The sequence below is a fragment of the Achroia grisella genome, unplaced genomic scaffold (genome assembly GCF_030625045.1).
Source record: "Achroia grisella isolate CSIRO2021 unplaced genomic scaffold, CSIRO_AGI_Agris_v1 utg21192, whole genome shotgun sequence".
NCBI classification, from domain to species: domain Eukaryota; kingdom Metazoa; phylum Arthropoda; class Insecta; order Lepidoptera; family Pyralidae; genus Achroia; species Achroia grisella.
Window position 1 is genome coordinate 42,093 of NW_026712710.1, and position 13,695 is coordinate 55,787.

Sequence of the window (13,695 nt, forward strand, 5' to 3'; positions counted from 1 at the left end):
TTCATTTTTACTACAAGGCGAATCATATTGTATCTATTGTAATATGCTTACACTGTCGGCTGTAATCACTATTTCATTGTCAGATTATTGGTCATATATTTATGTGTGTATGGTATATTTTTGTATATGTATATGTATTTTTGTGTATATTTGTAGGAATATTTATGTAGTTACATGTGTATATATATATATTTATTCATGTATATTCTATAAAATAATATAATATTGTTTGCACCGCCAACAACTTATCTCTGCACAACTCATGGTTGACTGGTAGAAAATGCCATTAGGTGTTAAGTCCGCCATATGTACTTTTTACCTGTGTATGACGTGCATTAAAGTTATTTAAATAAAAATAAATATTTAAACATACCGCGATTAAAAATCATCATTCATCAGTACGATAAAATAAAAAATACTCTAACTATAAAATATATTGCCTGTGTACATGATACACATTACCAAAAATTAATTATATTAATTGTATATCTTTAATCATACCCCTGCGAGTTATATATTTTTTTGCAGTATATATAATTATATATATTTGGAAACATCATTTAACGCATTTGAGAATGATCAAACATTTGTATCATGTCTTTTCCATTAACTTTTGCTAGGACGTAAATTATTGTATATACCTACAGCGTATACATGCTGTGGTGGCAAATGAAAATATCTTCTGAAGTTATTAAACTAATTCTTTTCTGATATTTTTCTAATTATGGTCATGCGCTTGTTTCTTCAAACGCCACGCTAAGAGAATCAAATATAACTGTAGTTGATTATTATATATAATTACTTTATCTATACAATGGACTTTTAACTGATACCTTGCCCACTGGCAATTATTGTATAATTAAATGAAATAAATATGGAAATGATAAATAGATATGTTGTAAACATTATATGTACATTAATGGCAATTGACTACTTACCAATTTTCTAAAATATATTTAATATTTTTTGTACACTTATTTTAAATCCCCTACAATTATCATTTTTCAAAAAAACTTTATTTCATAGAGAAAACATTATTTTTTTATCTTTTGGTTTGATTTTTTTTTTTTTTCGACTGGCAACACTCGCGTTAACTGTCTTTGAAAGCTGGCCGAAATAATTAATTATTTTATATCATTTATTAGTATAATTTTATATTGTGTTTATTATAATTAGTGAGCTTATGCTATAAAAAGCATCGATTATAGTTTGTGTGCAATTTTATGTAGTATTTGTTCGCAAAAATCGACGCAAAATTTTACGTACCGGTCATCTCTGTCAAAGTTTGTGAAAATCAAATATTTACATTAATTTGAGCATTTTTATCGTGAGATTCTCTTCAATTAATATACGTTTACTGTATCAGTAAACGATTTACTTGATAAATTGATTTCGTTATATAGTCAATAGTGAGTTTTAGTTGTTTTGTCGAGGAAAAAACAATACCCACTAACTCCATTATTGTACTCCATTGTAAGTACTTACTAATACTAAATTTAATAATAAATTTGATTGAATAAGGAAATAGCACAAGTTCTAAATTCCATTAGCTTTATTTATATTTATAAATTTATCATATCGAAATAGTGATGTCCCGAAGAGCCTGTGATCTTGAGGCTAAACTTAAGGTGTCACTCCTAGAATTAAAAAAAGTCCAAGACTTGAATAAATAATTATTACAGGAACGAGATGATAGTGAAATAGAAATGAAATCACTGCTTGACAAGTATGTGGCCCTGAAGAATGAACTCATGACCATTAATGTGGAATGTGAGGATCTACGTGTTGACAGGAATAGACTGCAAGAAATTGTGGATAAATCGGACAGTTGCAAGGACACATATGAGTCAGCTTTACTGCGTATCACTCTCCTTGAGAGACACTTTAAGAAGGCCCAAGCGGAAAGTGAATCTATGGTAGAACGCCAGCGGGTGAGTAGTTATAATAACACCTTAGATCTATACACAGAAATATTAAATACCACTTGTGATCAAAAATCTACACAGTCTTTGGTGACCATAGATTTAACTAACACACCCAGCTCTAAAAAGTGTTCTAATAAATTTAAAAGTGTTAATAAATTAAAAAAATATATAAAACTAAATAAATTTATTAAGATGTCTGAAAATTTGGTGAGAAGCCATAAAAAATGTGTAAAATCCTTAGGTATTAGTAGACAAAAGTTAAACTTCACTCAGGATATTCAAAATTTTAAAATAAATATACATGATAAAGATTTGGAAATAAATAAATTGTTAGATAAAATAAAGGAGTTAAAGTCTTTACTTTCCAGTATGGCTAATAAATATGAATGTGCACAAAATGAAATTAATCCTTATAGCAAATCATTAGATAAATTAATTGAACTAGGGAATTATAACATGGAGCGGTTCATCCCATTGACGGAGAGGTGCTGTTCTGATTCAACAAACTGTCAATATAGCTCTAATGAATATAATGATAAATCCCCATCTGTCATGACTGACTGACTGACAACATTCTGATTTGTCTAATAAATGTAAGGTCACACTGGTAAGAAGGACAATAATTTATTCTGATGGATATGGTAAGGGTCTGGGCTGTTTATTATCTGAAAGCCTATCCCAACATGTCATAAATAATTGTCTTCCTGGTATGTCATTGCTTAATATTTTAAATAAGTTAAAATATTAAGCAATGATATACATAAATGATAGGTATGATAGTTTGACCACATTAGTCTTAGCTTTAGGCAGCTGTATTAATGTAAAGAAATCTCATGTGATAAAATCTATAAACGCTTTAATTAATATTGCTGAACTGGGCATAGGTAAAATAATAGTATGTGCTTTTCCTTATTCTTTGACTATTGAACAAAATAAGTTCATATCTTATATTAACAATTTCATTTACAATATGACATGTCGTCATAATGACATTTTATTTTTTGATAGCAACAAATTTGTTACAAACTTTTATATGACTGGAGATACATTTTATCTACCTAAAAAACAAAAAAGAAATATAGCTAGTTTACTAGCTTATAATATACATGACCCCTTTATAAGTCATATAACGGGGTGTAATAATGGAATTTATACTAATCTTAACTTTAATTTGAGATATGATCATAGTGACATAGAGACTGATTCCAGTCGGAATAATTTTGTATATAATTTTAATATGACTGCAGATTTAAACTGCTAACAAAGACAAAGGGAAAGCAATTAGAATTGGTAATTATTCATCAGAACATATAAAGTTTTCCCGGCTGTGAATGAATTATTCAATTATTTCTAGAAAAAATAATATAGATATTCTATGTTTAACTGAGCATTGGCTTAAGGTGAGCAATATGATGTTCAGCTTAAACAATTATAATATTGTTAGCTGCTTCAATAGACAGTTAGTAAATAGAGGAGGTTCTATGATATTTGTTAAAAATAATATAAAAGTTAAAGAACGTACTGATATTATTAATTTTTCTATAGAATGTCATATTGAGATTTCATGTGTAGAATTAGAAAATTACTTACTTATATGTGTATATATATATATATATTATACCTCCCAATAGTGATTATAATGTATTTGAAGAGGTAATGGAGGATATATTAAAGAGATTATTTAATAGTAACAAAAAAATTATAGTGTGTGGAGATTTTAATGTAGACATATTATCAAATAGTGCCACCAAAACTAAATTTATTAATCTATTTAAATCTTTTGACTTGAGTAATGTCTTCCACGAACCCACTCGGATCACGGCCACGTCTGCTACTTGTTTAGATAATGTTTTTAGCTACGGTGAGTATTTAGAAAAATTAATAATAAATAATCTTCCTTCGGATCACTGTGGTCAAATTATAATTTTTCCAAATCAAATACATAAAACCAATAAAATTAAAATATTAAAACGAGACTTGACTGGTTATAAGATCAATAAATTCAAAACATCAGTACAAAGTAAATTAATTAAGTAATTAAAGAATCCAAAGATAAGATAAAAACAGTGTGGAATATTATAAATAAAGAAACTGGAAAGAATAAAACCGTCTGTACTGATTTTACATTAAATTTTAATAATAAATTGGTAACGTCTACAAAAGATATTGTAAATATATTTGACAATTTCTTTGCCAATATTCCAATTAATATCATTTCTTATTGATAATATTGTTTCTTGTCCTATCACATTTAAATTTACATATATCAGCCTAGCTACAATAACGAAAACTTTTAAACAATTAAATTTAAAAAATACGGAAGATCTTCAGATATCTTCAGAGAAAGAACGACGGCTGAAACCGAAATTTGTAAATTTTTTGAAAATTTTCAGACTAAATTACTGATTTCACAACAACTTGGTGATCATAGGTGAACTTGGTGAGCAGACGACCTGGTGGTATTGAATGATGAAATTGTGTATGTTTTAGTAATTTTTAACGATTTTTAGCAGAATTTTACTAAATGGGGCGATGATATGTGGTGGGGTATTACTTTTTAGGTTATGGGATACGAATCTAGACCGGATGGAACCAACAACAAAAATAAGATTGCGACTACTTAGGCACAATTTAGAGGAAATGGTGTTTTAATTTAATATTATTTAGTATCGAACGAGGATGGTGTCAATCGACGGATGGGGGTCAGCGGTTGTCAGGAAAAATACTCAATACTCAAAAAATTCTAAGTGCGGAGGGAGGATTTATTTATTTTTAACGGTTTTTACCAGAATTTTACTAAATGGGATATTGATTTGTGATGGGGTATTACTTTTAGGTAATGTGACACGAAACTAGACTGGATGGAACCAACAACAAGAATAAGATTGCGACTACTTAGGCTCGATTTAGAAGATACAATGTTTTAATTTAATAATATTTAGTATCGAACGAGGATGGTGTCAATCGACGGATGGGGGATGAGCGGCTGTCGGGAAAAATACTCAATACTCAAAAAATTCTAAGTGTGGAGGGAGGATTTATTTATTTTTAACGGTTTTTACCAGAATTTTGACTTTGAAATAGTCACCATTCGAATAGATACAATAAAAATATCTCGCCGTTCCTTTTCCCGTAAATTTGTAATTTAAAACTGATTTTCAGTGTAATAGTACATTAATAAATATTATATATTAATGAAATAGTTATAATGAAAACATAGATAAATAGAAATAAAATTATTTTTACTGTATACTATTTAGATAGAAGGGAGGGCCACAGCTTGATGTATTTTGATACATCTTGCTCGACTTGGGGCGGCCCGAACTGGCGTAGTACCTCCACCAAGCAGAAAACCACAGCCAAATATTGCTGTACTTGCAACTGTGTTCCTGTGGTGTGTAAGGTGACCAGAGCCCCGTGAGGATTGGTTGTGCTGGTATTGGAGGACTTGTGTGTTCAACAGTGCCGCCGGATTGCATAGGCACGACGTGGTGGCGCAGGGTTCAGGGAGACCCGGTGAAACGGCTAACCGCTGGCCGCCCGCAGGTTGTTGGGTTCCCGAACCCAGGGATTACTTAATCTCCGCCCTGGGAGGCTGAACCGCCGTCTGCGCATAATCCCTGGTGTAAAAGTCGTGCCGGAGAAGAAGACCGGAGTAGACCCGGCTGCTGCACCAGTGGGGGGACCGGGGGCCCTTCCGGCCGCTGTGCCACCAAATTGCCAAACCTGTGCAATACTGAGGTGCATTGACACATCCTTTGTCCTTTCTAATACCATCATCCCCCTTCAACCTTAAAAAAATAATACCCAGAATGGCCAGAAAAAAGAAAAGGAATCGCAGTAAATCAGCGGCACCCCTATCCACTATTAATATGGATTTCTGTAACATCAGGGGACTACACAGAAACATCAATGCGGTCCACCATCATTTCGAGACCACCAAGCCGACCCTTCTGTTTCTTACGGAGACACAGATATCCTGTCCGGCTGATACTTCGTACCTTACGTATCCCGGGTATACACTTGTGCGTCGAGCTGGGGTATATTTGTATGTCCGGGAGGATATCTGCTGTCGCCGCCTTCTTGGCCTAGAAAAAAAAGATCTGTCAGTACTATAGGTACGCGTAGATCAGGGTGAGTACACCGGTATCTACGCGTGCCTATACAGGTCTCATAGCGGTGACGAGGACACGACTCGTCTGTTTGAGCACCTTCAAATCACGTCTGATAAAGTTCTCGAGCAATATCCCTCCGCGAATTTAGTGATCCTTGGAGACTTTAATGCCCATCACACCGAGTGGCTCCGTTCTCGAATCACTGACCATGCGGGGAGAACTGCTCACGAGTTTGCCCTGGCCTATGGATTCTCACAACTGCTTCATTCTCCAACGAGAATACCAGATATCGAGACCCATACGAGCTCCACACTGGACCTTCTGCTGACTGACAGGTCCGGACGAATATTCAGTCACCGTGGAAGCGCCTCTTGGTTCTTCGGATCACTGTCTTATTCGATCCCAAGTACAGTGCACACAACCCGAACACCTGGTCGACGTCGCATGTGGCATTATAAGTCAGCAGATTGGGACAGATTGCGAGAATTTTACGCGTCGTACCCATGGAGGCAGCACTGCTTTGCATCAGAAAACGTCGATACCTGTACAGCCGCCGTTACTGAAGTCATACTTGCGGGTATGGAATGTTTAATTCCAAATCTGCTTGTTGCTTCTGGGGCTAAAAAGCGACCGTGGTTTAATAGGTCATGCAGAGAAGCCAGACAGGCTAAAGAAACTGCTTATCAGGCTTGGACCACGGCTCGTTCCAACAGTGATGTTGGCGTATCTGATGTGAGGCGAAATTTAAATGCTGCATCCAGGTTTAGTAAGAGAGTCATTGCTAGAGCAAAATTGGGGAGCGACTAGCCCGTCATCCTTCTGGAAGTCGAGCCTTTTGGTCCCTTGCTAAGGTTGCCGAAGGTAACTTTAGTCAGTCGTCCTTACCACCACTACGGAAGCCGGATGATAACTTGGTACATAGTGCAAAAGAGAAGGCCGATTTGTTGTGCGCTCTTTTTGCCTCAAATTCGACTTTAGACGCTGGGAACACCATACCTACTATCATCCCATGGTGTGGTAACTCTATGCCGGAAATATCCGTAACACAACGGAGTGTCGGGCGAGACTTGCTGTCTCTCGACGTCAACAAGTCGATCGGGCCAGACGGCATACCGGCTTTGGTGTTAAAGAAGTGTGCTCCTGAGTTGTGTCCCGTACTCACGCACCTCTTCGCGCTTTCATACTCCTCTGGGCAATTTCCGTCATCATGGAAGACCACCCTTGTGCACGCTGTGCCAAAAAAGGGCGACAGGTCAAACCCATCGAACTACAGGCCTATCGCTATCGCATCTTTGCTACACAGCTTCTCAGATACCTACAAGATCACGATTTATTGAGAGATCGTCAATATGGCTTTCGCCATAATCGCTCAACTGGTGATCTTTTAGTGTATCTCACACACCGCTGGGCTCTTGCCATCGAGAGCAAAGGTGAGGCGTTGGCAGTCAGCCTTGATATGGCGAAGACATTCGATCGGGTTTGGCATCAAGGTCTTCTATTGAAATTGCCCTACTGTACGGAATACCAGAGGGATTATACAAATGGGTTTTTTGTCTGGCAGATGCATCAAAACCGTGGTCGACGGTAGTAGACGGACGCTGGCGTCCCGCAAGGCTCTGTTCTCTCCCCGACACTGTTTTTGCTGCATGTTAATGATTTGTTAACTATGGTTGACATTCATTGCTATGCGGATGACAGTACTGGGGACGCATTTTACACGGGCCGTGCTGATATCCCTCTTTCCGTTGTGGAGGCAAACCGCGAACAGCTTGTGTCTGAAATCGAGAGTACTCTCACCAGAGTCTCCGATTGGGGGCGATTGAACTTTTTTCAATTCAACCCTACCAAGACACAAGCCTGCGCGTTCACCGCTAAGAAAACCCCTTTTACTGTGGCTCCGCAATTCCAGAACACGTCCATTACCATCTTTAAGAGCATTGGGATTCTCGGTGTCGATATCTCTAGCGCAGTAGATTTCTCGAGAGACTACAGCATGGGGTTTTTTAAGAAGGGTATATTAAGGTTTCTTAAGGGTCGGCAACGCGTATGTGACACCTCTGGTGTTTCAGGCGTCCATAGGCTACGGTAACCGTTTACCATCAGATGGGCCGTATGCTTGTTTGCCACCTAAGTGGTATAAAAAAAAATAGATAATATACAGAAATCAGTCACTCATATCTGTCAGCGTACAATTGCGTTCCATTTTACCAGAAAACTGAAATGATCAAAATAAAAATTACTTCAATGATAAATGTATAAAGTAAAAACAAAAAATATTTGTATTTATCTACGTCTTCATTATAACTATTTAATTAATATATAATATTTATTAACGTAATATTAGGCTAAAAATCAGTTTTAAATTACAAGTAAGGACGGAGTTACGGAGAAAAGGAACGGCGAGATATTTTTATTGGATCGATTTCAAAATCAAAAGAGTGAATAAAATAACAATTGACATCTTTTATATATTTTTATTATTATTAACTAAAAATATTTAATGCTAATTGTACAAATTAGTCTTAAATATTTTTAGTTAATATATTTTTAATTTAGTTAAGCCTTTTTTCAAAAAACAACACTTACAATACAATATTTAAAAATGGAGTTTGACTTTTTGCATTTAGTCCACTTTTTAGTTTAACACTAGGGGCATCGCAAGTCTAACTTTAGACCAGAGCCGAATCACGGTTTAGAGATAAACTTCGTTTTGTAATGAGGAATACTTTGGTCAATGGTTTAGTACTAGTGCTAAACCAGATTTATCTTTTTGTAATAAGACAGCCAGAGTCTGTACTCAATTTGCCAGAAAAAAATTCAAATGTGTCATAAAACATATTCTTTGTAAAAAAAGCTTATTATAAAATTGAAGAATTTATAAATGATAACAATGTTATTGCAGAAAATATCTAACTTAAAATTCATAGCGCTGACAATGTTATCTGATTGAACAGAGATTAAGTGCGTAGCGGTTACTATGTTGATTGTCGCATGCCTTATCCTTGTTGTAAATTAAATATAAGTAAATCAATATTTATTTAAAAGAGCAACATACAAGTTTCTTGCTTATTCTTCTTGTGATGAAAAAAAAAACTTGACTATTCAAAAGTGCTTATATTATTAAGTTTATTTGAATAAAGATTATTTCTATTTCTATTTCTATTCGTGCTGAAACACTGTGTCACATGACATTTCCAAGCTATGACGTCATATTTCGATACTGTTTTGAGTGATAGGTATACAGAATTAATTGGAATTGTGAAAATGATAAGCTACAAACGTGCCTATGTGTCGAAGTACGACAATTAAATGTAAAATTTTTATACATATTCCTAAATGCCTAAAACGTCGAAAGCAATGTTTACAATTGGCACACCCAGATCCACAGTTTACGTCTGATAAGTCTGCAATATTCTTTTGTTAGGATCCCTTTGATGTAAGTATTTAGAAGAAATCAATATGTCTAATTTTCCAAAAATAAATTAACATAAACTAACTTCTACCTAATGATATATAATAAAAAGATAAATTACATTAATACAGTATAATGGGTTCCATTGGTAAAATAAAATTAAATAATAAACTCGGTAGAACAAAAATCAGGATTACTGGTAAAGAAATATGCGAATCAATTCTGTGTAGATTTGCAGTATCCGCTTTAATATAGTCTCTCCATTTCGTGAAACTCTTTAAACAGCACAAATTGCAAATGCTTAATGAGGTTCTGTTTATTGAATTACTAGCTGATCTGGCTTCGCATGGGTGCAATGCTGATACTAAATATACTGCTGTCACCTATCTACATTGACATCGCTGTTACTCCAGTCAGCTCGTGACCACGGCTAGTGCAACCTAGTCGAAACGTCGAGAGAGGTAAATACCTTTATTTGCCATAAAATTATTCGTGTTAAGATCCGGTTAATAATTTAAAAAATGTATATTAAACACGAAAGTTTAAAATTAACTATTGCAAACCGCTACGGGCCGGAGGTTGCATATAAAATTAAACAACTAGAATCAGTGCGAAAGCGACGGGTAAAATTAGAAACTTCACTATCATTTTTAACAACATGTCGCGATCGTAACTTAATACCTACATGTGTTCGTGTTAAACCGCGTAGTGATATTAAGTTTTCTGAAATGATTCTACGGAATGCGAGTGTCAGATTACTACGACAATTAATACGAAATATTCGCTGTGAATTAATAAAAGTACAAAGTGAGTTATACGTGTTACATCAGGAATGCAGTGCAGTGTTGTCGGTCAGTGATTTCGACCTTTGTGACCGCGTGACACACGGACAGGCAGAACGTATAGCCGATCTCAGATGTGCAGTTCATAATAAAAAGTTATTAAAATTGTCAACGCACCAGAAAAATAATAAAACGGTTTCATATATTGGTTTGATAGATGTACAGGCAGACAAGGTACAGTCACTAAAAAAAGTGGATTCGTCAGATGTGGCGATTAACCTGTCGGGTGAAAAGTTGGATTATGCAACAGTTAGCATTTTAGCCAAAGGACTAAATTTCGCTTTGACACCACGCAGGGTTCCTTATGAAAGCATCATCGGAAGTGTCGAAGAAGCTATCAACCGAATTAAAATACCATATAATGACGCGGAATCACTGAGACAGGACGTAGCAAACATCTTAAGAAAGACAAAGCTGCCAAAAAGTAACGTTACAGCCGAAGAACGATATGCACTGAAATGTATTCGTGAAAATGAGAATATCCTGGTACTCAAGGCCGACAAGGGTAATGCTACCGTAGTAATGAACACTTCTGATTATGATAGTAAGATATGTGTTCTATTATCAGATACTAGTTTATACAAACGTGTATCATACAATCCAACGTCCAGAGTGGCTCGTCGAACACGAGCACTTATTCAAGAACACCGTGACATTTTCACTGAAGAGGAATATAATAGTCTTTACAGGGCGAAACATATTCAACCACCAAAATTATATGGCTTACCCAAAATACACAAAAAGAACGCCCCTCTTCGACCAATAGTTAGTCAGATCAATTCACCAACTTATGATCTGGCTAAACATGTTGCGAAGATCCTGCAGCCACTAGTGGGTAAGTCGTCCTCTTTTGTGAAAAATTCTCACCATTTCACGGACATGCTAAAAAGCACAAAACTGGAACCTACAGAGATAATGGTGAGTTTTGACGTTGAATCATTATTCACCAATATTCCAGTGAATGAGTGCATGGAGGTGGTCAAGGATAGGCTATTGGAGAAAGACCTGCCGTCACAGTATAGTGTACTTCTGAAACATTGCTTAGATGCAGGCTATTTTCTGTACCAAGGTGAATACTACCTTCAAATAGATGGCGTTGCAAAGGGGAGCTCAGTGGCCCCATTAGTAGCTAATATTTGGATGGAGCACATTGAGACAAAGATTCCTGCTCTCAGACCATTAGAAATTAGCCTGTGGAAAAGATATGTAGATGATGTTTTTTGCATATTTAATGGTACACAACAACAAGCAGACGAATACCTAAAATACCTAAATTTCATACATTCTAAAACCAAATTTACAATGGAATTGGAGAAAGATAGGTCCTTGGCCTTCCTGGACATCCTAGTTATGGTGAGATCTGATGGCTCGGTTACACACACAGTATACCGGAAACCAACACACACAGATAGATACCTACATGCCTCCTCACATCATCACCCACGACATTTACAATCAGTCGTCACTACTCTCACAAACAGAGCGCAAGATCTCTGTGCCCCTGAATTTGTGGAACAAGAACTATCCCACGTTCAAGAAGTACTCAAGAAAAATGGTTACATAAAGAGTAGAAGGCAAAATAAGCGCGTAACAAAAGCTAAAAAACCGGAAGTGAACGTAGCGTACATGACTTACTTAAGAGGAATAACGGACAAAATTGGAACAGCACTAAATAAATACTCCATTAAGACTGTATATTATCCGCCCTCAAAAGTAACGAACAATTTACGTTCACCAAAGGATAAGCTACCTTACGAAGCACCAGGTGTCTACAAAATTGACTGTAGTTGTGGCAGCTCTTATATTGGCCAAACAAAACGATCAATAGCCGAGAGAGTCAAAGAGCACATCGCAGCCGTTAAAAATCGACAACCACACAAATCAGCGGTTGCCGATCATCTACTGAACGCTGGAACAAATCACTGGATTGAACTACATGCGCCTAAGGTCATCTCTACTGATCGCCACTATTATCCAGGAATGGTCCGGGAGGCGATTGAAATTAAAAAAACATCCCAATTTCAACAGAGAGGATGGCTTAAGATTATCATCTGCGTGGAATCCAGTCATAAATAAATTCAAGCAAAGTTCAGTAGCATCAATAATCAATAATCAAACGGATACCGTGAGTGCTGTGTGTCGCGAACTTTCATTAAACAATCTAGTGACGGTAGATGAAGAAAAAACTGCTGTCACCTATCTACATTGACATCGCTGTTACTCCATTCAGCTCGTGACCACGGCTTTTTTTTTTTTTCTTGGGGAAATCCGTCATGGAGGCCCGCCCGCTCCAGGGGTAACGAGCGGGTACTGCCGGACTCCTACCGGCTAAAACCCCAAGGTGTACCTCTACTGCTTGTTGCCGGAGCTCCGGGTGTGCGCGAGCATTCTTCCGCAGCTCCGACGGCGGGAACCCATCTCAGTAGACGGGTCACTACTCTTCTTCAGAAGAAGTAGCGCGGGTACACGCGCGCACCTTCTCAAGGCTGCGATGTCGACGGGGAGGCAGCCGCCCCCACGGCCGGCGCCCCTGGCCCTTGCGGAGGGAGAGGAACAACATCCCTCCTCCGTCTAGCTCGTCTCCGACGAATTGGGTCGGCGGAGGAAGCAATTTCACGTCCTCTCTCTGCCGCCTCCTTTTTGGTCATTACCGACTCGCAGTATGCCACTACGGCTGACCAGGACCTCTCATTACTCACCATCTCACGTATAACTGCTGGCAACGAGAGGTCATTTCCTATGACTGCAATCAGGACGCGACGCTCTTCGGCGAATGCCGAGCATTCTTCTAATGTGTGTTGCTCCGTGTCCTGATTACAGTCGTTGCACTCATGGCAAGCGGCCGTTGGTTCCCTCCGGGCCATCTCGCACAGGTACTTACCGAAACAACCATGACCGGTAAGCACCTGTGTCAATCTGAAGGTAAGCGGGCCTCTACCTCCTTTACTCAGCCAGTACGTTAGTACTGGCCGAATGGCCTCCACAGTTTTAAGACCCGCCCTTGGATCCTCCAATCTACTCCTCCACTTCTCCATTAGGTCCCGTGAGTCTAACAGCCTCCGGGCGCGAATATCGCCTGTTGAAGGGACTTCGCCCCGGTTTCGCAGCTCTGCACGCCAGTAATAAAAAGACGCGCGGGCTTTAGCCTCTAGATCCCAGGGCGGAGAACCCGCCATTAAGCAGGCCGCCTCACACGAAACGGTGCGATATCCTCTAATGGCCCTGATCGCCATCACCCGATGTGGGCGACGAAGCATGGCTATGTTCACTCGATCGAGTGCACCAGCCCATATAGGGGCCCCATACATGGCCATCGACTGCACCACCCCGAGGTAGAGGCGGCGGCGACTATCGTGAGGTCCTCCTAGATTAGGGAGGAGTCGACTTAGGGCATTCGCTGC

At 37.8% G+C, this 13,695-nt stretch overlaps 1 protein-coding gene across 1 annotated transcript; it reads left to right on the top strand.

The window, feature by feature from the left end:
* The first annotated feature begins 10,180 nt into the window (after window positions 1-10,180).
* LOC131842123 (uncharacterized) lies at window positions 10,181-12,751 on the top strand. The gene is made up of 2 exons (XM_059190641.1): window positions 10,181-12,059; window positions 12,693-12,751. The coding sequence occupies exons 1-2, from the start codon at window positions 10,181-10,183 to the stop codon at window positions 12,749-12,751; spliced, it is 1,938 nt and encodes a 645-aa protein (XP_059046624.1).
* Window positions 12,752-13,695: the final 944 nt, after the last annotated feature.